This window comes from Orbicella faveolata, unplaced genomic scaffold (genome assembly GCF_042242905.1).
Source record: "Orbicella faveolata isolate gen_17 unplaced genomic scaffold, um_ofav_v1 contig_34, whole genome shotgun sequence".
Taxonomy (NCBI): Eukaryota; Metazoa; Cnidaria; class Anthozoa; order Scleractinia; family Merulinidae; genus Orbicella; species Orbicella faveolata.
Genome location: NW_028301563.1, coordinates 28,079,905 through 28,106,733, shown reverse-complemented (window position 1 = coordinate 28,106,733; position 26,829 = coordinate 28,079,905). Strand labels below are relative to the sequence as shown.

Genomic DNA, 26,829 nt, shown 5'->3' with positions numbered 1-26,829 from the left:
TAGCACTCCGATGGCTTAATCACTGTACTAGCATGGTTTACTGGATTAGCCCAGTTGGTACTTCGGTTGGCCTGATTAGGACTTCGATTAGTTGCAAGTAATTTAATATTGCACTTAGCTTGTTGATTAATGAGGACAGATCCAGGTTAGGGCGGGGGGGGGGGGAGGGGGGGTGGAGAGGTTGTTTTACTCCAAGTCGTTTTCAGTTACGGTAGCGCTATTTACCGCGGCCTGATAAGCTCATTAACCTTGGATAACATTTCGTCGTTGTTTCCGCAGTAACTCCCGTTAGCTTAATTAGCATTCCGGAACAATCAACCTACTTAGCACTAGCACTCTAGTTGATCTATATCATCCCTCCGGCTAGCCTGATCAGCCACTTTGTTAACCTGGTCATTATTGCCGAGCCGATCGGTGGGAGTAAGGATACTCGATGTCGCTTTCTGCTACGATACCACGTTTAAACGCCGGCATGATTAGTTCATTAACCTTGTAAAATATTTCGCTGTTGTCGCCGCAGGAGTCGTCTTCAAGTGTTAGAGCGGAAACTGATGTGCCTAGAGACATTCAATAACATCTACAAAGCTCTGGATCAGATGAGGAGCAGCAGTGTAGTGCCTGAGACGGAAACAAACGAAGAGATGAGACAGCGAGTCACCAAGGAGTGTAAATGGTTTGTACGCTGGCAGTTTATAGTTATTGCAGGAAAACAGTCAATCGTTGAGTTCAGACCTTGCCCATTGTGCTATTGCATAAGCTAAAAGATTTCGTTGTCCTTTATGATGCCCTTTCCCCGCCTATCTTCCTAACCGCTCCCACTGAATAAGTCTCGCTCGAGTCAAGACTTTCTAACTTTAAAACTTGAGAAAACGTTGACACCCTTGCAGCGCAGAAGTAAGCTACCTATAAGCAGTTCAGCGAGTTTGCTCCATTGTGGAGATCGCTTACAGTTTAATCATGTGTTGACCGGTGTTCATGTGTTTATTTGGACAACGAATGTTAACCTAATCCATTGCGAATGGTTGTCTAGTCAAGAGAGTAAAACAACGAAAGGCTGGACTAATATTACAATTTTTATTCGACGCAGGTACAAAGACTTACTTAGTAATCTACCACAAGAAGTGAAAGCTGATCGATACTGCACCATAGTCTTAAATAGGATCGCTAGTTATGGCTCGGTAGGTATCAGTGATTAGACCTAAAAATCTAACGCTCATGAGCTGAAATTCCTTGATATCACACCTGAATGGTATCTTATTGACAAAGTGTGAAGGTGATTTTGAGAGAATATTAGCCTTATACTGAGGTCTAGACACTTGTGGATCTGGGCTGAAGTATTCTGGCGTTTTAGTTATGGCTCGGTAGGTATCAGTGATTAGACCTAAAAATCTAACGCTCATGAGCTGAAATTCCTTGATATCACACCTGAATGGCATCTTATTGACGAAGTGTGAAGGTGATTGTGAGAGAGTATTAGCCTTATACTGAGGTCTAGACACTTGTGGATCTGGGCTGAAGTATTCTGGCGGTTCAGGTCCAAGCAAACTTGGATATAAGAGATTAGTTATTCGACTTCATGACGCCTGTAAGAAGTGACATCCAATCCAATAACAAGACAAATTGGGAACGGCATTAAGGAATTCTGATTGGATAACTCTACTGATCAAGCCTTTATGTCATCTTAGTCGGGTAATAAAACCCGTCATTGACTCTTTGCTCCGTAGCGGATTTATAACGGATCAATGATCGCTCTTCTGTTTCATTTCCCTGCTTTTTAACTTCTTTTATTCACAATAGCAAAGAAATGTCTACAACCTGAGTGGCAAGTTAGGAGAGTTTGCACTGCATGCTGAATTTTCAGTTGGCTAAGAAAGCGTGCGCATTTGTTTGCGCGTTTGATAGTTATAAGTTAACAGAACTTGATTGTGCGTTATTTTTTGTTGTTTTCAGCTTGAAGGGCGAAAGATAAGCAGTAGTCAGTTCCTTAAAGTTTTGTCGACGCTGCGTGTCTGGGAAATCTGCGCTCCTGATATTAATGCAGCTATTGAGGTAATTTTCGGATCGACACGAATTACAAAGCAAAGGGAGTAAGCTATTAAACAGTACTTACGCGGCTCTGTTTATTATGCTGTTCGAGACGGTTCTAACTTTCAACTCTGTGGATAAAACCCTATCGTGCAACCATTCAAATGAAAGCTATTGAGCAGTATTTCCATGCAGTACTGTTTAATTATTATGTGTTCAATAATAGTAACTTAATTTTGTCTGGATAAAATCCTGCTAATCTAACGTTACCATAAAGTGTTACAACAGCGCAAGTTTCTGATTCAGACTCCGAGGCATTAAAAGCTTCTCGAAGTATCTCATCGTAGCCGTCTAACTTCATTTCTACAGTTTGTGCGAGAAAAGATCGTGGAGATGTCTGAGTTGGAGTTCGAAGATTGGATGAACGCAAAGTTTCCTCAGCCACAGAGGCCTGTATCTGCACCACCACCAAGAAGCAACGGCTTTCGATATTAGGATTACGTCATATGTTAGATGAAGCGGATTCTGATCGTGTCTTGGCGAAACATGATATTACCAAATGCTGTTGGGAAGTCTTATTCGTTGGAAACTGTTGAACTGACGGACGAACGACCGAACGATTGACCAACTCCGAACAATTGACCAACTCTAAGTGACAGAAGCTGACAGAAGGACCGAGCAACTGACCGAGTAACCGTCAGTCAGACAGACAGACAAAATGAAAGACGGACGTCAGAGGTGACAGTCAGACATTACCGGCTCGAGCAGTCAAAGACTGACGGACCGAATGACCGACCGGCCGACCGGCCGACCAACTAGTCAGACAGACAGATAGACAGACAGACGGCAGACGGACAGACAGACAGCCTAAAACAGTGAATATAAGTCAAAACATACGTACGACTTCGTCTGTCTATAAATAACATCAGTGTACACATACAGGCAATATTAATTTATAAACAAGTATTTTATGATATAACGTTACGAAAACAACTGATAAACAGCTCATGCATGCACAATGAATGACTAAACTCTAATCGACAAAAAGTATATCATTTGATAGTTTATTACCCGTGTACGTGTGTTAAATATAGAATACAATCGAGCCAAAAGACTGAAATACGCGTCGTGAGAGTGCTTGACGAATATTTTGAGAACATATTTTTCTGTAATTTTTGATACGTTATGTATATTTTTTTATAAAGAGAAAATTTGTTCAGAAAGTAAAATTACACATATTTTTTATAAAATCAGTATTATACAGTTTAGAAGTAAATTGACTTCAGACATCACAGAGATAAAAACCATTTGTTCTTCTACTTGTTGTTTTCCTGAATATACAGTGTTAATGTTATTAGTTTGCGTATTTTGTTTTTTCCATTTACTGAGAGTTTGAACATGTGTGAGAGAAAGAAAAGCTAGCGCGGGCTAAATCATTTCCCCTCTTGGTGTTAGGAAAATCACAAGTTTCAGATATAAAACGACACACGTAAGCACAACAGTTAATGGACCCTAGTCAGCCTCCGCCATGCATTTTCGATGCCATTGAAATTAATATCGCATGGTGAAGCAAAATCTTACTGCTTTAGTCCAAGTTGTGTTCCTGAAAGTATGTTGAATTATCTTCAGTAGTTTCACAATGATTTCCTTCGTTTCGACATGCTCCGAATAAAATGTAATAACCAAACTCTTCCATGTAAACAAAAACAAATGAGTGGCTGACTAGGGCCCTTTAAAGCCAACCGGTCCTGCATATAAGCTTACCGAATAGTCCTAACTTAATTCCAGTACTCTTGGCCGAGGGGGTTCTCAGCGGTGGCATCGCACCTTACCTGCTGAGGTGGCCGAACACAGTTTTCGCGCGCGCTTTTGCTGATGCAATTCAGCGCACGCACAAGGATTGCAAAAAAACAAACATGCCTTCAATAGAGCGATCATTTTATTTACTCAACACCCGCACTATCTGTGCTATTTTTCTCTATAACTGAACGTAGTGTATTGATGACTTTAGTCTTTTATTACAAAGATATGTTAGAAAAGGTAACAATGCAAAGAACCCAGCAATTTTCAGCTTTTTCTTTGTTACCGACAGAACCCAGTTAAATGCAGCGCATGCGTAGTAAGTCAAAAAATTGCGATTGCATGAAAAATTGCACTCTCGGAAATACGCCTATTTCTCGAGAACCACTTATTAGAATTTCACGAAATTTGACACGAAAATACTTTAGGAAATAAGTAACTGGAGTATTGAAAATAACTGAATTTTAACAAAGGAAATTCTACATATTCCAGTGAACCTTCAACAAGGGATAATTAGAGATCCCTCTGTTAAATTATTAGCAAAATGGTGTTAACTTGTGAGAATTGTTACAAGCTTGTCGCAATGACTAGATGTTCTACAAATAAACAAAACCGATTTTAAAGGCCTGTTTATATCTATTCATGTTGCCATGGTAACGGCACATACGTCAGCTTAATCATCAAAAAACCAAAGTTTGTGTTCTTAACTTGTTTGCTGCCATTTTTGGCGACCGCGGTATCAAGGGTTTTAGGGAAAAAGGTGAATGAAACAGGTATCAAAAACTGTGTTCAGCCATCCTAAGCCCTGGCCAAACGATCGCATCATTTCAACGCAACATATCGCAACACTGTTGGGCGCAACATGTTGCGTGCGTTTGGCCACCCTGTTGCGTTGTGTTGCGACGTGTTGCGACATGTTGGACGTGGACGTGGCATGATGTTGTAGTCGTTTGGCCAGGCTCGGGAAACAATGTTGCACCCGGGCATGCGCACTAGTTCGATTTTATATACCCAACATGTCGCAACACGTCGCAACAGGATTGCCAAACGCGCGCAACATGTTGCGCCCAACAATGTTGCGATATGTTGTGCTGAAATGTTGCGACATGTTGGGTGTTGTTGGCTCAAATTTAACCATTTTCAAATTTGAGCCAACAACACCCAACATGTCGCAACACGGTGGCCAAACGCACGCAACATGTTGCGCCCAACAATGTTGCGATATGTTGTGCTGAAATGTTGCGATAGTTTGGCCAGAGCTTGCAAATGCTGGGCCAACAATGTTGGGATATGTTGTGTTGATATGTTGCGATCGTTTGGCCGGGGCTTTAGATGTACGTCCAGTGCTGGACCATACACCCTAAAGTTTTGCCTCGTTCGCAACCTGCAGCTGTTGTGATGTAGAATTGGATCTCAGTCCCTATCGGTTGTGGGGATTATCATGGGTAGCTGACCTTTGGGAAAAGAAACGTGAGGGCATAAATGTCGTCTTGTTCATCCTTACGCAAACTAGCGACTACTAAGAAACATGGCCGCCTACGAGGAAATCCAGTGTCAAACAACAAGAGTATTCGTCAGAGAACGATACAAGTTCCTGTTTAACAACGATCATTTGAGCGATGCAAAGTTTGTCAGTACAAAAGGCGAATGGTGAGACTGGAATCATTCCAGCTCACAAGTTTGTCCTATCTATTACTTGTCCTGTGTTTGAAAACATGCTTCATGGTGAAAAGTCAGCGGCTGCATGCGTAGATGTTGACTCCGTCGAGCTGCCTGACTGTGATAACGACAGTTTCTTGGAGTTACTTCACTTCTGTTTAACAGCGATGAAGTGAAACTGAATGCACGTAACGTGAAGCGAGTGTCCGTGTTGGCAGAGATTCGCGTTCCCCACGCTCACTGACAAATGCAGCAGATTTATTTCAGACAATTTGAGCTCATCAAAGGCTTTTGATATCCTGCCGCTTGCTGTGGAACACGAAGAAAAAGACTTCGTGGAACGTTGCTGGGAAGCGATTGATAAACAAACGGCAAAGGCCCTCGAGTCCGATGGATTCGTGGAAATCGAGAGGCCCTTACTTGAAGCAGTAGTTGAACGAGACTCTCTTAAGATAAGAGAGATAGAGCTCTTTTCCGCTGTTAGTCATTGGGCAACAAAGGAGTCTGAAAGACAAAGTTTAACTGCAGATGGAGAAAATAAAAGAAGAATCTTGGGAGGGAGAATCCTTAGAGCAATACGGAGGAGGAATAGAGGAGAGGAATAATTTCAGTGATTACAGAATACGAACTTACTACAAAGATCCGCGACAGTGAAATTCTTGCTGAAGCTCACGAGGAAGAAATTCTAAATTTTGTGAGACATGTCCAGTTTAATTTGCACCAAGTTAACGTTCACAAAGAACATTTCTAGACAAGAGACAAACCATTTCCCTCGGTAATCTTCAATGATTGTGTAGATTTCCTTCAGCAAATGGCGTTTGAAAATACAATAGTATTGCCAAAGACAGCATCATTTTGTCAACGGACAGTGATATCTTCATGCGAAGTTTATGTTATTTGGCGGCAGTGAAAATAGCAGTTACTCCGTAGCTCTTGAAGTAAATAAAGTCGACCGTTATTCGGCGCTCGGCTGTAACATCCGTGGAGGTTGTAACCGAACCCAGGGAAGGACTCAGTTGTTTCAGTCGCTAAACTGCATGGGACATTCTCCTCGCTGCTCAAGATGGGTGACCATTATGTTGTTGAACTATTGTTTGACTTCGGAATCATTTTGAAGAAAAACGCTTGGCACTGTCTAAGGGCTGTAATATCCGACCCTTTATCATTACGCGGAGAGAGCGGTTATAGAGCAAAATTCACTTTTAGGGATAGTGATAAAGATACGAATGGAACTCGTGTTACTAGTGGGCAATTTCCTGAGCTGCTGTTTTATTTAATGCCTCCAGTGCATACAAAAGAAGTACCATTGCAACCAGAAAATTGACTAAAAATTGGTTTTCTTTCTGAAATTTATATACCCGGTACTGAGTAATGGCTAACTGGACGATTACAGTAATATGTAAACCAGTTAATCGAAAATCTTACATGCAATGTATCTGATGTTGTTACCGTGTTATAAATAAAGTTTTCACTCATTCATTCATTTACTGCTAAATTTTCCGTCACGCGTTTAGTTGGGGCTCTTAGATTTTGTGCTGATCCTGACTCAGTAGATGTGCATTCGATTTTACCTAAGAAAGTTAAAGCTGAAATTAACCCAAATGTTAAGAATATGCTAAGAACACACCCCAAGCTTAAAGTCACCATCTAGAATCGAAGAGGTTTATTGTGACAACGTTTTGAAAGAATAGCATTGACTCTTGTAAAATGTTAAGTTGAATCTAAACGGTCCAAAAACAAAATGTTGGACTTATCTGACAACAAAGATGAGCTTGTCGTATTTCATAGTTCACTTTATTATATGGAGAAGAGTGTTTTACTGGGAACTAAACCACTCGTAGATTCCATACGCCACTTCATCCGGGACCCGAGTGGCGTATTTTCCGTATGTCACCTTTGTGAGTGTCGTATCGTTCAATGACGGCACGATTCCCGCCTTTTGCTTTTGTTGAATTGGTTTCTCCATATAATAAAAAGAACATTACACGTTGGCTCGAAGATATGAATTTTATGTTCTTGCCACTCGAACATAAAATTCATATCTTCGAGCCACCGTGTAATATCCTCTATATAGGATATCCTCGGTAGTATGTTTGCCCAGGCTTTCCTTGGTCAGGGCTGTTAGACTATGGAAATGTTGCAAAGCTGGGTTTCATTGTAATTAATTCGCTCCACGTTTTGTCTTATTGACCACTTCCTTAACGCATTCCACCCTCCCATCCCTCCCCATTCAAACCAATTTCCAGAAATCTGTCTACACCCTTGCTAGGAACTCAGATCTCGGTCGCGAACAGTCTGGGCAGCTGTACTTTAATAAATACACCGCATAAATCTGTCCTTGTAACAGGAATTAGAAACCTTAAAACCGAGTAACTATTTCCCGGAAAACATCTGGCTTAAAACCGTGATATCGAGTCGAGTACGAACAATTGTAATATCTTTCCACAACGCTACTTTCAGTAAAAATCAGTCACTCCTTTTGCTCAGTTTCTCTACTGAATGCCAATGTCAGCAGTGAAAAGCTTTTACTTTATTAAGAAAGCTTTTCCATTGTGTCTCTTTACATACAGTTTCTGTTTGAAACGTCTTAAATTTCTACTGCAGATGTTTTCTGTCTAGGCTCCAGACCCCCATTGATACAGTATAAATAGCTTTCTATGGTTATACTTTTGAAAATGTATGTTGACTAGCATACGAAACGTCAAGTTCATAAAATGCATGTTTTTAAAATGTTTATCACCGCTGTTTGTTTTATACTTTTAATCAAACGTAACGACTGTTTTTATTTTTAGACATTTTAACGTTTAATTTCAATTTAAAAGTTTTATAGATTTTGTTTTCTTAATTCAAAACAGACTTCAAATGTCCGGCGGACTGTAATCCTAGCATTAAAAGTGTTAACATTTTTATCTACATGGTCAACCTTCTTATTAAAAACATCCTTTGTTTATCTGCCCAGGCGGGTTACGAAGGATCAAATTTTGTTGGTAGTCTTCCATTGCCTTCGTCTTCCTGTCGTCCCTGAAAAACAACGCCGCCGAAGAATCGAAATGGAGTCACCCGCAAAATCCTCTCCCAAATCTCATCGTGTTCGAGATTTTCTTCCCTCAGTTAAGCCCTCATATTTGTCGCTGATTTTAGTCCTTGTATGTGGAATGAACCTGATGAGGAACGAATCCACAAACGATCGCCTGTTAGCGTTGGAAAAGCAGATAAAGATTTTGCCATCAACTAAGGGTTGTGAAGAGACTGATTCGCCATCGAATTATGACAAAACGTCAGAAAAGCAGATCACGGATTCTGTGGTACTTATGGGAAAGACCGCGAAACCTCTTGAAAACAGACCTGACTTTCCCAAAGGTGAACATCATTCCATAGTGATGAATCTTGATTGTTCTAGAACTGCCACTTATATGGTTCATTGATAGTATCCACATGATGTGATACAATTAAGTTTTTTCAACTTTGGTACCAAGAAATCACCAGTGAGAAAAGATTTTTCGGCAATTTTCCAATTTAATTTGCACTTGGATCTTCTACCCGATGTTAATGTTGATATCTGTTGACTCACATAACAATCCTGCAGTGTAAGTCTAATGAAAGAGAAGCGTGAGAGACACTGAGACAACTGATTCATGATCAACTGCTGGAACAGTCTCTAAATTTTGGGGCTCCATACCCGTTTTGTTCTGTATGAAATAAGATGAAAAGCCGTAATGGCGCTCGGTTGCCTATTTTTGGCGTTCTAAGTTAAAGGCCCTTTTGTACTTTTTTTGCCAGAAGTGACACAGTTGGTAAGCTTTGCAAGCGTTGTTATTAATGTGATATGTCTATAGCATAAAACATTTAAAGGCCATAACCTCTCTGAGCAGAATGAAGGAATTTGAACCCGCATTTTCATCGTTTCACGTGATTTGTCACTCAAAATGTCAAGCGACTTTGTCCACTGTCGCTCAGACAGTCATAGTTTACTTTAGAGTGATGTTTAATAAGTACATATCTTGATGAAGAGATCCGGCAACAGTCGATTCAAGGCAGTTTATTTTTCGTTTGCAAATTATACAAGGCTGCAAAGAATTTGGATTAAATTACAGAAGTCAACCCAAAATACCATTAAAACTGAAAATATCGCAACATGGAAAGTACACTGAAAGTGTGGCAGCAACTTAGCAGAGCAAAACTGTCAACATTTTATTCTGCGTTTGGAGCAAAGTTGCTTTTAGTGTTCTGGAGAATTAATCACGTTAAAGCGCTGAAGGATCCCAGTCGCCATTAACAACAATACTGTTTTAGCTGCTCTCATAGTTTGCAAGTCTGATTTAGTGAACATTACCTTACTTAATCTGTTAATAGCCACAAGAGAGGGTTGCCGAGATACGTGCAGAGAAGGGTGCCGAGAAGAAAAGGGTGTCGGGATACGAATTATCGCGGCTTCATGAACTTCGAAAAGCAAAGTCTTAATAAGATAAGCTGTAAAATTTATTAATTTGTTTATTTATTTATTTATTTATTTATTTATTTATTTATTTATTTATTTTTACACCCAAATTTGTTCTTACAGCTGAAAATGAGTTAAAAGAACCGTCAACAATTTTCGGAGTAAGAAATCGCAGACAAGCTTCCAACATCTCTTCCATTACAATTGAAGACGTACGCAACGAGATAACGAAGCAGTTTGGACAACTTATGCCCGTCAAATATTGCAAGTCAAGTGAAAAGGTATGTCCTGCAGGTCTCCCCGGAAATCCTGGTATTAGAGGTGAAAAAGGATCTCGTGGCAGGAGGGGACCGAAGGGTACAAGAGGGAGAACTGGAACTCAAGGTGTCATGGGACCTCCCGGTAAACACGGGAAAACTGGAAACACCGGAATGACCGGTCCTACCGGACCGAGAGGAGAAAAAGGAGAAGTGGGAGTGCCAGGATCGAAAGGTATGCCGGGACCACCGGGAAAACCGGGAGAATCAATATCTGTCCCACAAGTTATGTTGTCATCTGCTGAACAAACTCGAGATGAAGGAGGAAATACGAACTTTTACTGCACTGTTGGTGGAAGTCCACGTCCAAGAATCGAATGGAGATTCAAGGGCAGCAAGCTTCAGTCGGGATCTAAATACCGGATCAAAGATGGCGGGGAGCTGAACATTAAACATTTAAACTACAGTGACGCTGGACAGTACACGTGTGCTGCAACAAATATCCTTGGCTCACATGAAGCGTCCGGTAATTTGACTGTTCGAGGTGAGAATGTAAACATACAAATCTCTTTACCTTTTATTCATGACTTGAAAAAGAAATCTATGAAATCATGAAATGTGCTTTTTATTTAATAGCACACGCCTAGGGGTTTAAGCAATTTTTAAGCAATTTGACCGCGAGCGCACAACGCGGTGAAGCCTCGAGGAACCGCGTGCCTGGATTAGCCGTATTTTTTATTGCCGCCCCCTATTACATATTTTGACAACCCGATGACAGGTTTTGTGAATCGTATTAACACAGCTGATCAGAGCATAGATCGTAATAAGAAACTTCCAGTCTATCAAAACGAAAGTATCGGATGCTATGGCGATGCGGTGTTTGCCCGCTGGCGGCGAAGGGCAAAGCCTGTCAAGGGAGGAATCGAGAGAAGTGTAAACTGGATAATTGTAGGCTCTGTTGTTGTCTACTCAAGATCAAACTCGGAGATTTTAAACATTTCCATTCAAAACCTTTTCAAGGTCTCTAAGCATGAAGGATTTCAAAATGGCACTTTGTCAGAAATCTGAAACTGGTCTAGAAATTGAAAGATCAGACACATCATCTGATCGTGTGCGCCATGCCTGTGTACGTAAAATGAGAAACGCTTTTGAACTTCATCATCTTATCTACTCGAGCCTGCAGAAAGTGAAGCAAGCTGCGATCGAAGTCCTCAAACAATAAAAGGACATAGAGTATCAGACGGCAATTCCATTGCTGTGAAGTTCAGCGATAATATTTCTGAAATTTAGTCGTCGATGATGCTCTTTAACAGCGAAATAACAACGATACTGGTTCTCGTGGACGGCAGTTCTAGTCTGGTGAGCACAAACAGTAAAACACAGTAAAAATCATGCTTTGGCCAAAGCGTGTTGGGAAAACGGCCATCACATCTCTCCCATGGGGCAAAATGTTTACGGCTGTTTCTTACTCGTGTCTCGCAGTTAACAATTTCACGACAAGGTATTCGCGAAGAATATTCAGGCACGAGCTATCCCTTGGGAGATTAGCGCAAATTTTAATTGATGGGTTAGCATTCTGATCCAGTGGCAGTGGCCCGTACGCTAGCGTACTGGACTAACACAAAATGCCGGTCATCTGTGCAGGCGGTTTCTCAGTTGTCTCTTACCCTGGCTTCTTGCGACTTCGCCGCTCGTTATTGCGGCTTCGCCGCTTCTTAGCGCGCTCAAATCGCTTAAAAAGCGCCAAGCTACGCAGGCTACGCACGTCCGAATACTGAACTCGAAGTATTGCTAGAGAAGATCGTGCGAAAAGTGTTATTTCATTAATCTCCGTGGCTGTCGTTATTTTCAATACACGTCATGAACGTTTTTAAAGAGGACTACTACGTAACGACTGAGATTACGGATGTTTCTCAAAACGATAGAGGTCAGTCAATATCTGGAACTCTTTTCTTGCATTTTTATTTGCACGTTTTAAACTTTCTTTTCGTAGGCCTTCCTATCTTTGCTTCAATACCTCCATTACTCGTTACCCCAAAAGAGTTCTCTACGCTTCGACAAACTTGCCAAGCTGTAGGGTTTCCACCTCCTGTGTTAAGCTGGACCAGATTAGGAATGCCTTTGCCTGTTAACAAGACTGAAGTAAAAGATGGTAGTCTTACCATAAAGACACTGATCCCCGCTGACAGCGGACTGTATGAATGTGTGGCAACAAACAGAATGGGTACAAAGAAAGCTAAGATGAATGTGGTTGTACAGAAAGAACCAAGTAAAGGTTTGTCATTTTTCCAAGCACCGCGCGGGATAAACAAGTTAAGGCGGTTGTATTGTTGCTTAGCCACGAAACATGACTGTAAACTTTTAAATGCTAAATTGTCTCAATAAACGCAGTTTGTCTACATCCAGAACCTTAGAATAAAGAGCCAAAACGGAGCTTTAGTTAAGCATTGCCTGTACTGATCACCTTGAAATATTAATACTAAAGTCAAATGCAGCCCTGTATTTAGCGGACACCTTCGGCGAATGCTTCTCACTACAGCTTTGAGGGTGTAAAAAACCCAAATAGGAATATTTTGAAACGTGTTTCAAGAAGTTTTTTTCTCCTTCTCTAATTACCGTTTGCTCAAGTATTTAACCATCATATGCTACACTTGAACAATACAAAGGTTAATAAATGGCAAAAATGAAAGATTGAGTGCCTAATAAGGGAAGACTGGGTAGTAGCAGTTTCCATGACGTTTACCTTAGGTCATGTAACAGCTCTCGTAAGGTCACACATGAATGGCTTGATATCCTTTAACCCTTTGAACACCAAACTTAAGCCAAAAATACCGTTTTTAACCGTTTAGTCAGGTTTTTTAGCTGCCATGACGCTAAATAAGCCTACGTTTTGCTAAAAAAAAAGCTTTTTTTCACTAAAAGGAGAGATTTTTCGAGGATTAGGTACAAAATTGAGCAAAACTTCAATTACGGGCATGCGCATAAGCCAAAATTTGGACTTTTTTTTTTTTGCCATTAACCGTTCTCAATTTCCTTTGTTGGCCCTTTCCTTTCTGTTTTTCTCTGCCTTTTTACACTGGCTACCTTTCGCATCGCATGTTCCTTCTGGCTGCAGTGAAAAGTTGGATGTTAATTACGGGCGAAGCCTAGAAATGGACCCTGATCAACCATAGGCGTTGTGGACCATTTTACCACCGTTTTTGCACCAAAACTGATAACCTTGTTTTTCGATTTGCGACGTCGGAATGTCGTCGATATCTAAACCTGACCATTGTGCGGAAAGGGCTAGCCTAGCACTACTATCTGCTTATCAAGAATATCTGATGACATTTAAATTGATGACGTCACAAGTGGTACAAATAGCACGACCATTAAGTGGTCGTATATGGCCACTTGAGCGTCAAAGGGTTAAGAGGACAATAGAACAAACAACAGAAACAATTGACCTAGCAACAAAACTAGAACAGCTGCTATACTAAGAGGACAAATAGAATTACAAGTTTACGAGATGTGCTACACTTCCGTTTTCCTCAAGATCTATCCTTACGATCCTTCTTCAAAATTTCCGGAACTATTGATTGGTTCTTAACTTAAACGTTCATACGGAAAATGGACGAAATCATGTAATGATAGTCAAACAGTGTTTAGACGTTTGTGATTACAGCAACAAGCTGATAGTTGTATAAGAAGAAGAAAGGTGTTGGAATAGTTTCATCTCATTTACAAAGTGACGACTTTGTGTGGCAAAATTTAACCACCTCTTTTATGGAGTTAGAAATATGACAGGCTTTTGATGCATGCTGGCTACAACTTCGTAGAATTTGTTGTTGTTGTTGTTGTTGTTATAGTCGCTGTTGTTTTCATGTCAACTTAATTTCTTTCCGATAGATTGTGATTGCTGGCGCAGCCGACGAGGGGAAAGTGCAAGTCCAGGCTGGGGTTACGGTGGAAAGGTTGACGCAATTGATTTTCAAACCAACGGCGACGCCATTCTGCGGGGATACCGTCTGTGGGGAGTTAGAAGCGGTTCAACGACCTTTCAAGTCACTATTCGTTTGTATCGTGGAAGTTCTATGATCGAAGAGAGGAGCGGGTCCTACAACACCAGATCCAGTGTTAAAACATTTGAAGTGCATTTCTCACAAGAGATTTCTATTCGTGCAGGGCTGTTATACACTGCAACAGCTCAAATAACGACAAGCTCACTGTCGTTTGCTCACACTGATGGCATGTCAAGTGCGTCATGTTCTGGTGTCACAGTTACCTTTAAATCGTCATCCAAAGACGGCAACGGTTCTAGAGTAAGTGGCGGCCAGATACCAGCGCTTATTTTCCGCTCTCCCTCATGTTAAAAGTGAACTCAGCTTTACAGAGCAGCGATATACCATGCAGCCCTGGTTTACAACCTCAGACTTCAAATCCTGTAGTACCGACCATTTATGATCACTTAAGACATTAAAACAATAAGATATGTATATAACGAACAGCAGTAGTCACTGTTTCCCAATTTACCTGTAAATTAGCCTTTGGTAATTTCTGTCACCTTTCCAAGTCGCTATTTTATAGTTTAATATATAGCTGTTATCAGTTGCCATAGCTATTGTGTGCTCTTCTTATATTAATGTTTTGTATTCTTATTTATTATATGGCCATGTCTCACAAGGACTGGGAACTACCGAATTCACGAATTTGATTGGCTGAAATCGATATTGACCGCGGTCTAGATTTTCCCATCTAGACCGGCATCTAGACCGGTTTCATTTTGCGGTGAAAAAGTAGCAAACTAAAATATAAAAATGTTCACCATTTTCTTTTATTTTCTGCTCTATCATTTATGGAAGTGCCAAAATGCCTGATGACAAAAAAAAAAAAAAAAAAAAAAAAAGTAAAGAGGACGAGCAAATTTCCGCAGGTTTAAGTTAATCTCATCTCCGTTTCCAAGCAAAATGTCAGCAAACCAGTTACATTAAACGAATTAAAGTTTTCTTCTTTGCCATATAATAAACATCTTATTAACCGAGCTAAGTCGGCCTGCTACCTCGGTCAAGATTCTCCCATACAGACCTCCTGCTCGGTTAATAAGAGCTAAATAAATTTAACTATTTTAGACTTCCTCCATAGCGTAGAAATAGCATTTTTCCTCTTCTTTTCTTCTTCTTACGTGTGCTTTTGTACTTCAGTTTTCTCGCTGACCTGTATTTTATTAGTCGGGCAAAAGCCGACTATAAAATTACCCTCGTATCAGTTAATTCATTCTACTGATAATTATTTATTTACCCTCTTCCCCCTACTTTCGGAGTAAAATCTGAGAACCATTGCTATTTGGGCGTTTATGGGATAATTTAGCCTTTAAGAAGCACCGGACAAAAGAGAGAGTTAAATTCCAATTTCATTTCTTGACAACCCGGCCCTCTTTTGATGTTTAGTTTTTATTTCATTTATTTTTGGCCGTGTCTTTTAATCTTTTTTTTTTTTTTTTTTTTTTTTGAAGTTAACAGCTTGATACTTCAGAATAAGGCTACGATATCCGGCTTTTCAATTATGCGCGTGGATGGGGGGTCCAAAGCCTGTTCAGTGTTTAGAATTAAAATCTTCATTTCAAAATAGTTATAAAGATACCAATAGAAAACACGCGTTACTAGTGGGTAATGTCCGAGATGCAAAGGTACCTCTCCCAAAGAAAAATGCAAGAAGAATTAGTACCGCGCACCGGTGAATATAGGAAAAAGGTGCCAGTCCAATGCGCATTGCATTTTTCCTCAGTTTGTAAATATAACTGATCAGTAGTATAGTTTCCATTTATCTCAGAACTGTATAAGATTGTAATTTCGGTTTCTTTAGTTCCAGCGCAGCGAAAGGACAAAATTGCCTGAAATCGGCCTCGCTTACATGTTGTGTTATAGTGTCATGCAAACGAGAAAAGTTAACCGTGAAACGAGCAGTAGTTGCATAAATTGCGTCACTAGAACAGCAAGACTAAATAATTACTACTTTTTTTATTCTTATTACTATTTTTTACAACAGTACTACAACTACTAATTACAGAAGTGACAACTATTTACAACAGTAATACAGCTACTGACACTCGAATAATTACTACGTCCATGCGAAGCTTAACACTCACACTGAAGACTATAAACACTTGTTTATATATACTAGTTTATAAACACTAATTTATATGTGGTATAATCAGATAATAAACAATAATTATATCGTCTACGGAACAGTAACCATAAACCTGATGAAAAAATAAATACAGTTTGCAGAAAATATCTAGCCTGATCCCTGTTTCTTTTAACCCTGACAAGTCTACGAAAAATTACAATATACTTTATCAAAGAGGACGATTCCATCTCTGTACTACTCAGTTCTGTTTTCTCAGAAAACTGTTTTTAGCTCTCCGGCTTCACGAAATGGAAGCAGCTCTCAATTATAATCTAGATAACTTTTTGCAATCTTATTTAAACTAGGCCGCAGATCGGGAAAGCGGCGGAAATCGATCCTTATTTAAACAGACTCAACAGTTTAACTTGTTGTCGTCCCTGAGAAACAACGCCGCCGAAGAATCGAAATAGAGTCACCCTTGAAATCCTCTCCTAAATCTCATCGTTTTGGAGATTTTCTTCCCTCCGTTAAGCCCTCATATTTATCGTTGATTTTAGTACTTGTATGTGATATGAACACGATGCGGAAAGAGTACACAAACGATCGCCTGTTAACGTTGGAAAAACAGATTAAGGTTTTGTCAGTAAGTGAGAGTTGTGACGAGACAGGTTCGCCATCGAATGCAGACGATGAAATCACGTAGGGGCCAAACCACCCCCCTAATGTTTCATGAAGGCTATGTTTGCTTGGTTTATATATTTCTGAACCAAGTTTGGCAGATGAGCTTTCTTTGTTCTCCAGTTTATTTTAATTTGGAAGTTGTGACAAAATGTCAGATTATGACGTCATAATTGATGACGTCACCAAAACGTGCTATAATTTTTGTAAAATCTGATAAAAAGATTATGTCATTGGAAAGGCCTTAACTTGAGGAGTAAAATGCCGGAAACCGTTTTTTGCTATGATGATTATTATTCGAGATATGGTAAGTTAAATATTTTTTTGTTGTCCCCCCCCCCGGAATTTGCTTAACCATACTGTCCTTCTTAAGTCAGTCTCTCTGGTTTATTTTTTTCAGTTTTATTCTAGGAAGGCTAATAATCTAGAAAAATAGAAAGCTTGATGTTGTCAAAAATCGTATGGCTTTAGAAATTTGATTTTCGGCTTTGTTAGGATGGTATTAACAGTAAAAAAACGAGTGACGTCACAGGTTGTGACGTAACAAAACTAGTTTTAACGCAATAACACTAGAGGGATAAATTTTTCTTCCGATTTTCTTCTTTATTTTTGCTTTAGTCATCTGGCACATCACATGTGCAACATAGCTGCATTTGCTGGAACAAAATTACGGCTCCAATTCGGGGATTTTTCTCAAGGGGGGGACCCCATATTTTGCAGAGTTATTTTTCATATTTAAAAATGCCATATTTCATTTAATTTTTGTGATATGGACAAAAATGTTTCAGGTTTTAACTCCCCTTGATGCGCTCTTTCGAACACATTGTAAAAAATATGCATATTAACAACTTCAAGAGTGGCAAAAAACATGACGTCATCACTGTGACGTCACAACTTTGACATTTACTGACATTTTTCACGTGAATATAATTGGCAATAGGTCTCCTGCTCATCTGCCAAGTTTGGTGTAGAAAGAGTGAATACTTTTTAAGTAATATGAAATAATGTGAAATACCCAAGAACTGACGAAACATTTGGGGGGTGGTTTGGCCCCTGCGTGAATGTTCGATAAACAGATCGCGGATTCGGTGATACTTGTAAGAAAGACTGCGAAATCTCTGGAAAAGAAGCTTTATTTCCCTAAGGGTAAGATCATTCTTAAAGTGATAAATCTTGATTGTTCTAAAACTGCCCGTAATCTGTTTCATTGATCGTATCACATACCGTCATACAACTAAGTTCTTTCGAATAATGTATGGAAAGAGCTTAAATGAGAAAAAGACTCTTCGGTATTTTTGCAATTTTACTGCCACTTAGAAATATGTTTAATTAACCTTTCTGTCTGATCTTTGGAACTGTTGTGCTGAGAGCAAATATAACTTTTGACTAACGGTAGTGCAGGAAGCACAAAACTGAAGCAATCAGCATAATTATGGTTCTGATTTTTGGGGTTCAATACAAGTTTTCTTTTGAATAAAATACTACGAAAAGTCTCACTTACGCTTGGCTTGACACAGTCAGACTTGTAAGTAAGATATGACAATGCAAGGAAAATTCTGCCAACGATGTTAATGTGATGTGTTTTTTCGCATAAAAATTAAAGAGTTCAACCTCTCTTAGTAACAGGACGGAATATGAACCGGAATTTGCATCGTTTTATCAAACTTGCCAATCAAACTGTCACGCGAATCACGTATTAAGGAAAAGTGGAGACTGTGCAAGCGGTGTCAATGAGACGTGTTTATAGCATAACTATTCAGATGAAATAACCTCTCTGAGAAGAATATAGAAATATGAACTCCAATTTGAATCTCCTGTTTCATTCAATTCATGTTGTACTCATGTCACACGTCTTGTTTTTGGTAGCTTTGCAACCTGAGTGGGGGCTCCCATAAAAAAAAAAATGATCTAAAAAGGACAGGGGTGCTCGTCGTACCTTTCAGGGGTTAAAATAACGTTTTTGGCACCTCGTTGCGTGTTCAGCCTCAAAAAGTCCACAGCGGGAGCTTTCTCGGTACCTTTTAGTGTATTGATTGAGATTTATGACAATGCTTTCATAAACTTAACGAGTACAAGGTACTCGAAGCAGTCGTCTTTATCGCTATTCTGAAAATGATGAAAGTGTGAGTTATTGAGTTGACTTAGAATCGGCACCTCTCAGGGGTGAAAAAATTAAAGCCACGCCCAAAAAACAGGATCTTCGTACCTTCTTTTCCAAATTTGCGATGAGCGTCCCCGTTCTATTTATATGGGAGTGCCCCCCCCTCCCACCTCCCCTCCGGGCTTTGCAGTCATAGCTGCTCATTTGCCTTGTGGCGTCAGAGCGCAGAAAGCCATGACGGAGACTTTTCAAATTTACCGGGGCAGCTCCGCATCGTTAACACTAAAATGATTTCGGATGTTCTAGCAGTTTGCAATTTCTGACTGGCAGTTTTCAGATTATCAATGATAAACTCGGATGTCTGTAGCTAGCAGTCTGGGTAATATATTAAAATACACGGCATAAATCTGTTTGTAATTGCTGAACAGGAAAAAGAGTAGTTTTTCCAGAAAAAATCTGGCCCCGATTCGTCTGCGAACATTTTCCATATCGTTTCCATCGTTACTCATCATTAAGAACTGTTAATGTCAATCAATAAAGGTTTCAGGAAAAATATGTTTAGAATTCATATTAGTCTTCCGATCTCCAACGATTGCAATCCTAGCTTAAAAAATGCTGAGGTCAAAATCTTTATCTGCATACGTGCTTAACCTCTAAATCTTTGCTATGTCTTGTTTATCTGTCCACACGGGTTATGAGGGATTAGTTCTTTTGGCAGTCTTTCACTGCCTTCGTCTTCCTGTCGTCCCTGAAAAACAACGCCGCCGAAGAATCGAAATGGAGTCACCCGCGAAATCCTCTCCCAAATCTCATCGTGTTGGAGATTTTCTTCCCTCAGTTAAGCCCTCATATTTGTCGCTGATTTTACTACTTGTATGTGGAATGAACCTGATGAGGAACGAATCCACAAACGATCGCCTGTTAGCGTTGGAAAAACACATGAAGATTTTGTCAGCCAGTAAGAGTTTTGTCGAGACTGCTTTGCCGTCGAATTACGAAGAAATGTCCGATAAGCCGATCGCGGATTCTGTGATGTTTGTAAGAAAGACTGCGAAACCTCTTAAACCTTACTTTCTCAAGGGTAAGAATCATTCTGTAGTGATGAAGCTTGTTTGTACTAAAACTGCGAGTTATGTGTGTCATTGACCGCGTCACTCCGGGGGGGGAGGAGGGGGAAAAGTACTCCCTTATATGAGCTGTATAGGTATGCACGGCCCCAAAGGGTATGGTTTTTCAGCCGTTTTGGTAATAAATAGGGTATCGATTTTAGCCTATTTTGGCCATTTTGGTCATAGATAGGGTATGGTTTTTGCACTCTAGCCTTGATATGGGTATGTTTTTAAGAAGAAGCCACTTTTTCATCATTATCAAAAGCCTTTCACAAATTATGTTGACGCTAATTTAACATTGGTCTGAACTAGGAAACATATTATAACGCAGGTCTGAAAGAGGGTTTTAATTTAATTGTTAGGTCATAAATAGGGTATCGAATATTTGGTCAGGTCATAAATAGGGTAAGGGCTTTGAGAAGCCGGCCGCTCACCCCCACCCAACTTTTCTGGGAATACCCCCCACCCCCCTCCCGGGCGTGTCGCATACTGCGGTACAACTAACGGAAACTAAGTTCTTTCAAATCAAGCATGAAGAGAGCTTCCACGAGAAAATACTTCATGGTATTTTTGCAATTTAATTAACTGGAACTTAAGAATGTGTTTAATCCTTCTGCCTGATCTTTGGACTTGTTGTGGTAAGAGCAGATGTGAATTTACTCTGAAGTAGCGTGACAAGCACGAAGCTGAAACAGCCAAATTATGGTTCTGAATTCTGGGATCCCATACTCGTTTTACACCGTATGAAATAATACGAAAAGCCTAAATGTAAATTGAGCCCTCTTATTTAAAGGGTCCGTTTGTGTTCTATATGTATGCCAACGTGACACTGCAGGGGAAATTCTGCCAGCGATGTTAATGTGATATGAAGAGGGGGGTGAATAGGGGTATGGAAATCCGCCGATCCGTGTCTTTTTTTCTCCAAATCTGTTGATCCGCCTGTACTTTTGTTCAGGTCCGAAACCACAACCACATCCGGAAACAGAAGTGTAAAAGTTCAAAGGCAAACTGGTTAATGTGAATACCATTGTTAATTTCGCACAAATAGTGAAGAAGGTAACCAGCTTGATGACTCTAACACAGTACAATTCCAAGAAAAGTCACACCTGAGTTTAATGAGCTTCATTCGAAAAAAGAAATAATTTGCATCAACTCATTAACATACCGACCAAGGCTGAAGCAATATCTATGATCCAAATTTTGTTTAGGACCCAAGATCCGAACATCAAGACAGGCACAATCCGGAATCCGCGCCAAAATTCACAGCTGATCCACGATCCACTGTGTTTTCAAAATCCGCGAATCCGCTCGATTTGCCGCAAAAATCCACAACCCGCGCCCTTTTTAAGGCCTAATCCGTCGATCCAAAAGCCTGCTTCCCCCCTCTATGAATGAGGGTATCACCTCTTCAAGCAGGATAAAGGAATATGAACCCGTATTCGTGTTGTTTTATCCGACTTTTTTACTCATACTGTCACACCACTTGCACGTAATAATTAAGGGATAGGGGAAAATATGCGAGTGATGTTAATGAGATATGTCTAGAACATAAAAATCTAAATGGTATAACTTCTCAGGGCAGGATGAAGGAATATGAGCAAAATTTGAATCGTCACGCAAACTTTCATTTGACTTAATTGTACGTACCAGCCTTGCAATTCGGCAAAATACACTCACTTAAGGGTGACGTTGGGAAAAAACATTTCAGGAAGATGAGATCCTAGCTGAGAAGTTCAGTAATTCAGTATCCTGTAGATCTTCATATACAGGAATGGCCCAAGTTTATATATTGAAACGAAACATTTACCAACATCCAAGCGTTCTATTTCTTGCCAGCCTGCTATCGCAAATGAGTGAATAAAACGCAGACGAGTTAATTGCGCTGAGCACAGTTGCCCCTGCGCTCTGCCTAATTACAACAGTGGACGTGTAGCACTCAAAGAGCGGCAGGGTACAAATTGCTTTTTGAGATTTTAAGCAATTATCCAGAAACTTGGCAGTAATATAGAACTCGCGCGTCATTCCCTACATGCCTACTAAACACGCAAGAGCGCTGGAAGATTTACGTCACAGGACTTTGAAATTCAAATCGCCATTGTCAACACCTACACATATCAGAAGCTTTAGCGGTTTGCCTCGCCTCTGTTAGCTAGAAAGAAACGGGAGGTGTACGACTTTTTTCAGCTACAGCTTCATGAATTCTAAATGAGATAAGAATCTAAATTATTTCTTTGCTCTGCAGTTAAAAATACGTCGGAAACACAGTCAACGACACTCAGAACAAGAAATCGCAGGCAAGCTTCCGACACTTCTCCTGTAACAATTGAAGACGTACGCAACGAGATCATCAAACAGTTTGAACAACTTATGCCCGTTCAGTATTGCAAGTCAAGTGAGAAAGTATGTCCTGCTGGTCCCCCCGGAGTCCCTGGTACTAGAGGTGCAAAAGGGTCTCGTGGAATGAGTGTCATGGGACCCCCCGGTATGGACGGGAAAACAGGAATGACGGGACCTACCGGACCAAGAGGAGAAAAAGGAGAAATAGGAGTGCCAGGATCGAAAGGAATTCAGGGACCGCCGGGAAAACCAGGTCCTCCCGGAATCCCCGGTTCTAGAGGTGCAAAAGGATTTCCTGGAATTACTGTCATGGGACCTCCCGGTATGGACGGGAAAACTGGAATGATCGGACCTACCGGACCGAGGGGAGAAAAAGGAGAAATGGGAGTGCCAGGACCGACAGGAATGCCGGGACCACCGGGAAAACCCGGAGAAAAAATATCTGCTCCACAAGTGATGTTATCACCTGCTGAACAAACTCGAGATGAAGGAGGAAATACGAACTTTTATTGCACTGCTGGTGGAAATCCACGTCCTAGAATCGAATGGAAATTTAAGGGCAGCAAGCTTTTGTCAGGATCTAAACACTGGATCAAAGATGGCGGAGAGCTGAACATTGAACATTTAAACTACAGTGACGCTGGAGAGTACACGTGTGTCGCTACAAATATTCTTGGTTCACATCGAGCTTCCGGTAATTTGACTGTTCGAGGTAAGAATTGCAAATTACAATCTACAATACCTTATTCAGTGACATTAAAAACGAAATCAAGGAAACCATGAAATGTGGATAGCCGTTTTCGCTTATTGTTGAAGTGGTTTTTACAAGTATTACGCATACCAATATACCCATAAATGATTGTGCAGATGGCTTAATTTTGGTCGTTACGCAATACTTATAAAGACAAGTATTGCGCAGCGACCCAAATGATTGCTGGTTCTCTAAAGGATAGAAGTTATTCAAAATCTTCTTTTATTAATTTTTACTGCAACAATCTGAACCTTTATTCTTCTTTACATATAGGCCTTCCTATCTTCACCTCGGTACCTCCACCGCTTAGAATACCAGAAGAGCGATCCACTCTTCGCGAATTTTGTCAAGCCAAAGGGTTTCCACTTCCTGTGATAAACTGGACCAGATCAGGAATGCCTTTGCCTGTTGGCAAAACTGAAGTAAAAGATGGTAGTCTCACCATAAAGAACCTGAGTCCTGCTGACAGCGGATTGTATGAATGTGTAGCAACAAACAGCATGGGTACAAAGAAAGCCAAGATGAACGTGGTTTTACAGAAACAACCAGGTTTGAAAAATTTCGAAGAACGGCGTTTTTGTCGAATGTCTGGTCATGTAGTAATTTGAACAATGTCGTTGCTTTCAGACCCAGTTCCATAGCAGAGTTTTGAATGAGAGAAAAGAAGGCATTGACTGTATCACCTTGCAATATTAATTTCGGTAGATACTGTAGTTCTTGCTCAGTACCGGGTACCCGGTTAAAACAGGATCACATTACTGAAATAGAGCTCTGGTTGGGGCTTAACTGATGGTGATAATTGTCAAAATTTTAACTGTCGGCTGAGATTTGACGCGGTTTTTAACTGATAGCTACCCAGCGAGCAGAGTCTCGTTCGATCTTCTAGAAAGATCGAAGGAGACTCTGCTCGCGGGGTAACTGATAGCTCAGTGGGGAGACCCATGGATTTTCAAGAATATACGGATATGCACAAGAGTTTCCTCCAAACTTATTATTATTACAAACTTGGCAATTAAGGAGAACAACTGTTACGTTTATTGTTGTATCAGTACGGAACACCGATAGACCGGAAGTGAGTCATGTTTGGCTTTTGTTCTGTCCGTGAGCACCCTCTGTAGGATGAGACGTCGTATTTTTACAGGCTTTTGTAGTTTTGGAGGACTTGTCATGACTCTTGATCTGCGGAGACCTGTCACGTTTTCATATTCTGCGTCTAAAGAATTAACATAAAGGAGGCGTTTTATTATAAATGAGAGAATGCAACTCTAGGATATCAGCTGAATTAAATTGATGTCTTTTTTTAATTCTTATTCTACAACCGTCAAACATTTGCAACTGAAGATGACATATGAAGTCGAAACATGTTTCATGATGTTAAAAATGTTGTTTGTAATTTGGTGTTGTTACTGTTGCTGTTGTTTTCATCTCCTCTTCTCATCCTCATAGATTGTGATTGCTGGCGCATCGAAGAACCAGATGATCCAACTTCAGGCTGGGGTTACTTCCTTGGAAGGGTTGACGCCATTGATTTCCAAACAAATGGTGACATCATTTTAACGGGCTACCGTCTGTGGGGAGTCAAAAGCGGTTCAACAAACGTTCAGGTCACCATTGGTTTGTATCTTGGAAGTTCTTTGATAGCAGAAAGAAATGGATCCTACAACACCATATCCACTGATATGACATTTGAAGTGCATTTCTCGCAAGAGATTTCTATTCGTGCAGGGCTGTTATACACTGCAACCGCTCAAATAACGATAAACGCAAGTACTTTTCATCACGAGGATGGCATGTCCAATGTCTCATGTTCTGGTGTGACAGTTACCTTTCAATCGTCATCAAAAGACAGCAACAAGACTTCAGTGCGTCGGGGCCAGATACCAGCCCTTATCTTCCGTTCTTCATTATGTCAAAAGTGAACAACGCAGCCCCGGTTTACAAATCATGTTGTGGTGACCTCTTATTAACCATTATAATATAGATAGGACCCTGCGCGCGCTCTGACTGGCCAAAAACCCATGTTTTATCAGAGTATACAACATAGAAAAAGCGTGTTTTATTGTTTCGTGCGTGTAAAATCTGTATCATAAAGCAAATGAAGAAGCAGCATTGTCCAATTTATGTCTTTATTTAACAAATAAAGAAGCCTAAGCCGTGTATTACACTGTGACAAAACACTCCGGACATTTGAGAACACTCGAAAAATGTAAAAAACACTCGCCTGCGGCACGTGTTTTCTACATTTCCCTCGTGTTCTGAAATGCCCGTCGTGTTTTATCACAGTGTAATACACGGCTTAGGCTTCTTTATTTGTTAAATAAAGACATAAATTGGACAATGCTGCGTATGTAACGAACACGCTCATAAGAAACGTCGAATATATGTTATCAGTTTCAGAATCGGTCTAGGATTATGACAAATTCCGCAAGCGATGTTAATGTAATATGTCTATGGCATGAAAATTTAAGGGCATAAGGGCATAACCGTTCTGAGCAGAATGAAGGAATATGAACCAAAATTTACATCGTTTTATCAAACTTGTCACTCACACTGTGGAAACGATGTTAATGATAATATATGTCTATAGCATAGAAATTAATATGACATAAGCTCTCTGAGCAGAATGAAGAAATATTAACTCGAATTTGACTTAATTGCCACTTTCATCTAACTTCTTATTCATGTCATACGTCTTTTACGTACCAGCTTTTCAATCACATCTGGTCAGTTGTGTTTTTCCTAATCGCGCTAGAGTGTTAAAAGCTATGACGGAGGACTTTTGAATGGGCTGCAGTTCGGCATTATCAACACTAAATTGATTTCAGATGTTCTAGCGGTCCGTGGGTCATTCGTCCATTTAATTTTCAATCCAAATTAAAAATTGAAAATCGATGTTAATTTTTGATTTTCCTTTCTTTTTTCTCGCGAAATCAATAAACGTGTATCCATAAACATTTCACCATTTTCACATTTATAAGAAACAAAAATAACACTTAGACTTCTTATTTTTGTGAAGTCAGCATTGAATAGAAAATCAAACAGGCTATGATATTCCTTTATCTGCAGGAAAACCATTGTCACAGTCTTGTGTCAGCGTGAACGATTACGTGAATTTAGGAAGTCCAAAATTGAAAATTGCAATCAATTTTCCATTTCTGTTTTTCGGCCAAAACATTCCAAATCATTGACGGAACTGCCCCAGAGGGAGGGGGAGGGGTCCATTCGCATGGTAATTTTTTTGCCCACAGGTCCCCTCCCCACAACCCCGCTTCCTTCCCCGCTTAAGAGTCGCGCTCTCTTCGACTATCGTTTCGCGGTCTTTCGCGACGTTTGGAAACGTTTTTTGAATTTTGTGTCTTTTCATCGCTCAGTGCTGTCCATTACGGCGAGCAGGGATACCTTCGACGTTAGCCAAGAAGGAAAAAAAGCTTAGTTTTCGTAACTGAAGCGGCTGATGTAACCATATCGAGACTTCCTCGAGCTTTTCAGGTGCCATATTGTAAAAGATCGATTGGATTGGATTGGATTGGATTGGATTGGATTTGTAACACATGGATTTGCAAAACACG

At 40.3% G+C, this 26,829-nt stretch overlaps 3 protein-coding genes across 6 annotated transcripts in view; all 3 read left to right on the top strand.

The window, feature by feature from the left end:
* Nucleotides 1-3,379, top strand: part of LOC110055123 (coiled-coil domain-containing protein 60-like) — a 36,681-nt gene extending 33,302 nt beyond the window's left edge. For all 3 annotated transcript variants that reach the window (XM_020761504.2, XM_020761503.2, XM_089270654.1), the window contains 4 exons: nucleotides 521-673; nucleotides 1,088-1,178; nucleotides 1,951-2,049; nucleotides 2,395-3,379. In XM_020761504.2, coding sequence (XP_020617163.2) covers nucleotides 521-673; nucleotides 1,088-1,178; nucleotides 1,951-2,049; nucleotides 2,395-2,520 — 469 coding nt within the window. In that variant the 3' untranslated portion in view covers nucleotides 2,521-3,379. The remainder of the gene's footprint in view (nucleotides 1-520; nucleotides 674-1,087; nucleotides 1,179-1,950; nucleotides 2,050-2,394) is intronic.
* Nucleotides 3,380-8,463: 5,084 nt separating this feature from the next.
* Nucleotides 8,464-16,449, top strand: LOC149105602 (uncharacterized). 2 transcript variants are annotated; one of them, XM_089270684.1, is made up of 4 exons: nucleotides 8,464-8,844; nucleotides 10,046-10,723; nucleotides 12,173-12,448; nucleotides 14,068-16,449. In XM_089270684.1, exons 1-4 carry the CDS (start codon nucleotides 8,535-8,537, stop codon nucleotides 14,529-14,531), a joined length of 1,728 nt encoding a protein of 575 aa, XP_089126810.1. In that variant the 5' UTR covers nucleotides 8,464-8,534; the 3' UTR covers nucleotides 14,532-16,449. The 2 variants fall into 2 exon arrangements, with proteins under 2 accessions (XP_089126810.1, XP_089126809.1); XM_089270683.1 differs by having other exon boundaries at nucleotides 12,173-12,454.
* Nucleotides 16,450-19,786: 3,337 nt separating this feature from the next.
* On the top strand, nucleotides 19,787-25,904 carry LOC110055104 (uncharacterized). Its single transcript, XM_089270675.1, has 4 exons — nucleotides 19,787-20,144; nucleotides 22,415-23,221; nucleotides 23,534-23,809; nucleotides 24,707-25,904. The coding sequence occupies exons 1-4, from the start codon at nucleotides 19,841-19,843 to the stop codon at nucleotides 25,177-25,179; spliced, it is 1,860 nt and encodes a 619-aa protein (XP_089126801.1). The 5' UTR covers nucleotides 19,787-19,840; the 3' UTR covers nucleotides 25,180-25,904.
* The last annotated feature ends 925 nt before the right edge of the window (nucleotides 25,905-26,829 follow it).

What these genes read in the sequence shown, in the direction of transcription:
- LOC149105602 (XM_089270683.1), top strand. Translation starts at nt 8,535, where the DNA reads ATGGAGTCACCCGCAAAATCCTCTCCCAAATCTCATCGTGTTCGAGAT. An exon ending in CAGACCTGACTTTCCCAAAG is followed by an intron (nt 8,845 to 10,045) that starts GTGAACATCATT and finishes TTGTTCTTACAG; the next exon opens with CTGAAAATGAGTTAAAAGAA. An exon ending in CGGTAATTTGACTGTTCGAG is followed by an intron (nt 10,724 to 12,172) that starts GTGAGAATGTAA and finishes TTCTTTTCGTAG; the next exon opens with GCCTTCCTATCTTTGCTTCA.
- LOC110055104 (XM_089270675.1), top strand. Translation starts at nt 19,841, where the DNA reads ATGGAGTCACCCGCGAAATCCTCTCCCAAATCTCATCGTGTTGGAGAT. An exon ending in TAAACCTTACTTTCTCAAGG is followed by an intron (nt 20,145 to 22,414) that starts GTAAGAATCATT and finishes TTTGCTCTGCAG; the next exon opens with TTAAAAATACGTCGGAAACA. An exon ending in GGTTTTACAGAAACAACCAG is followed by an intron (nt 23,810 to 24,706) that starts GTTTGAAAAATT and finishes TCATCCTCATAG; the next exon opens with ATTGTGATTGCTGGCGCATC.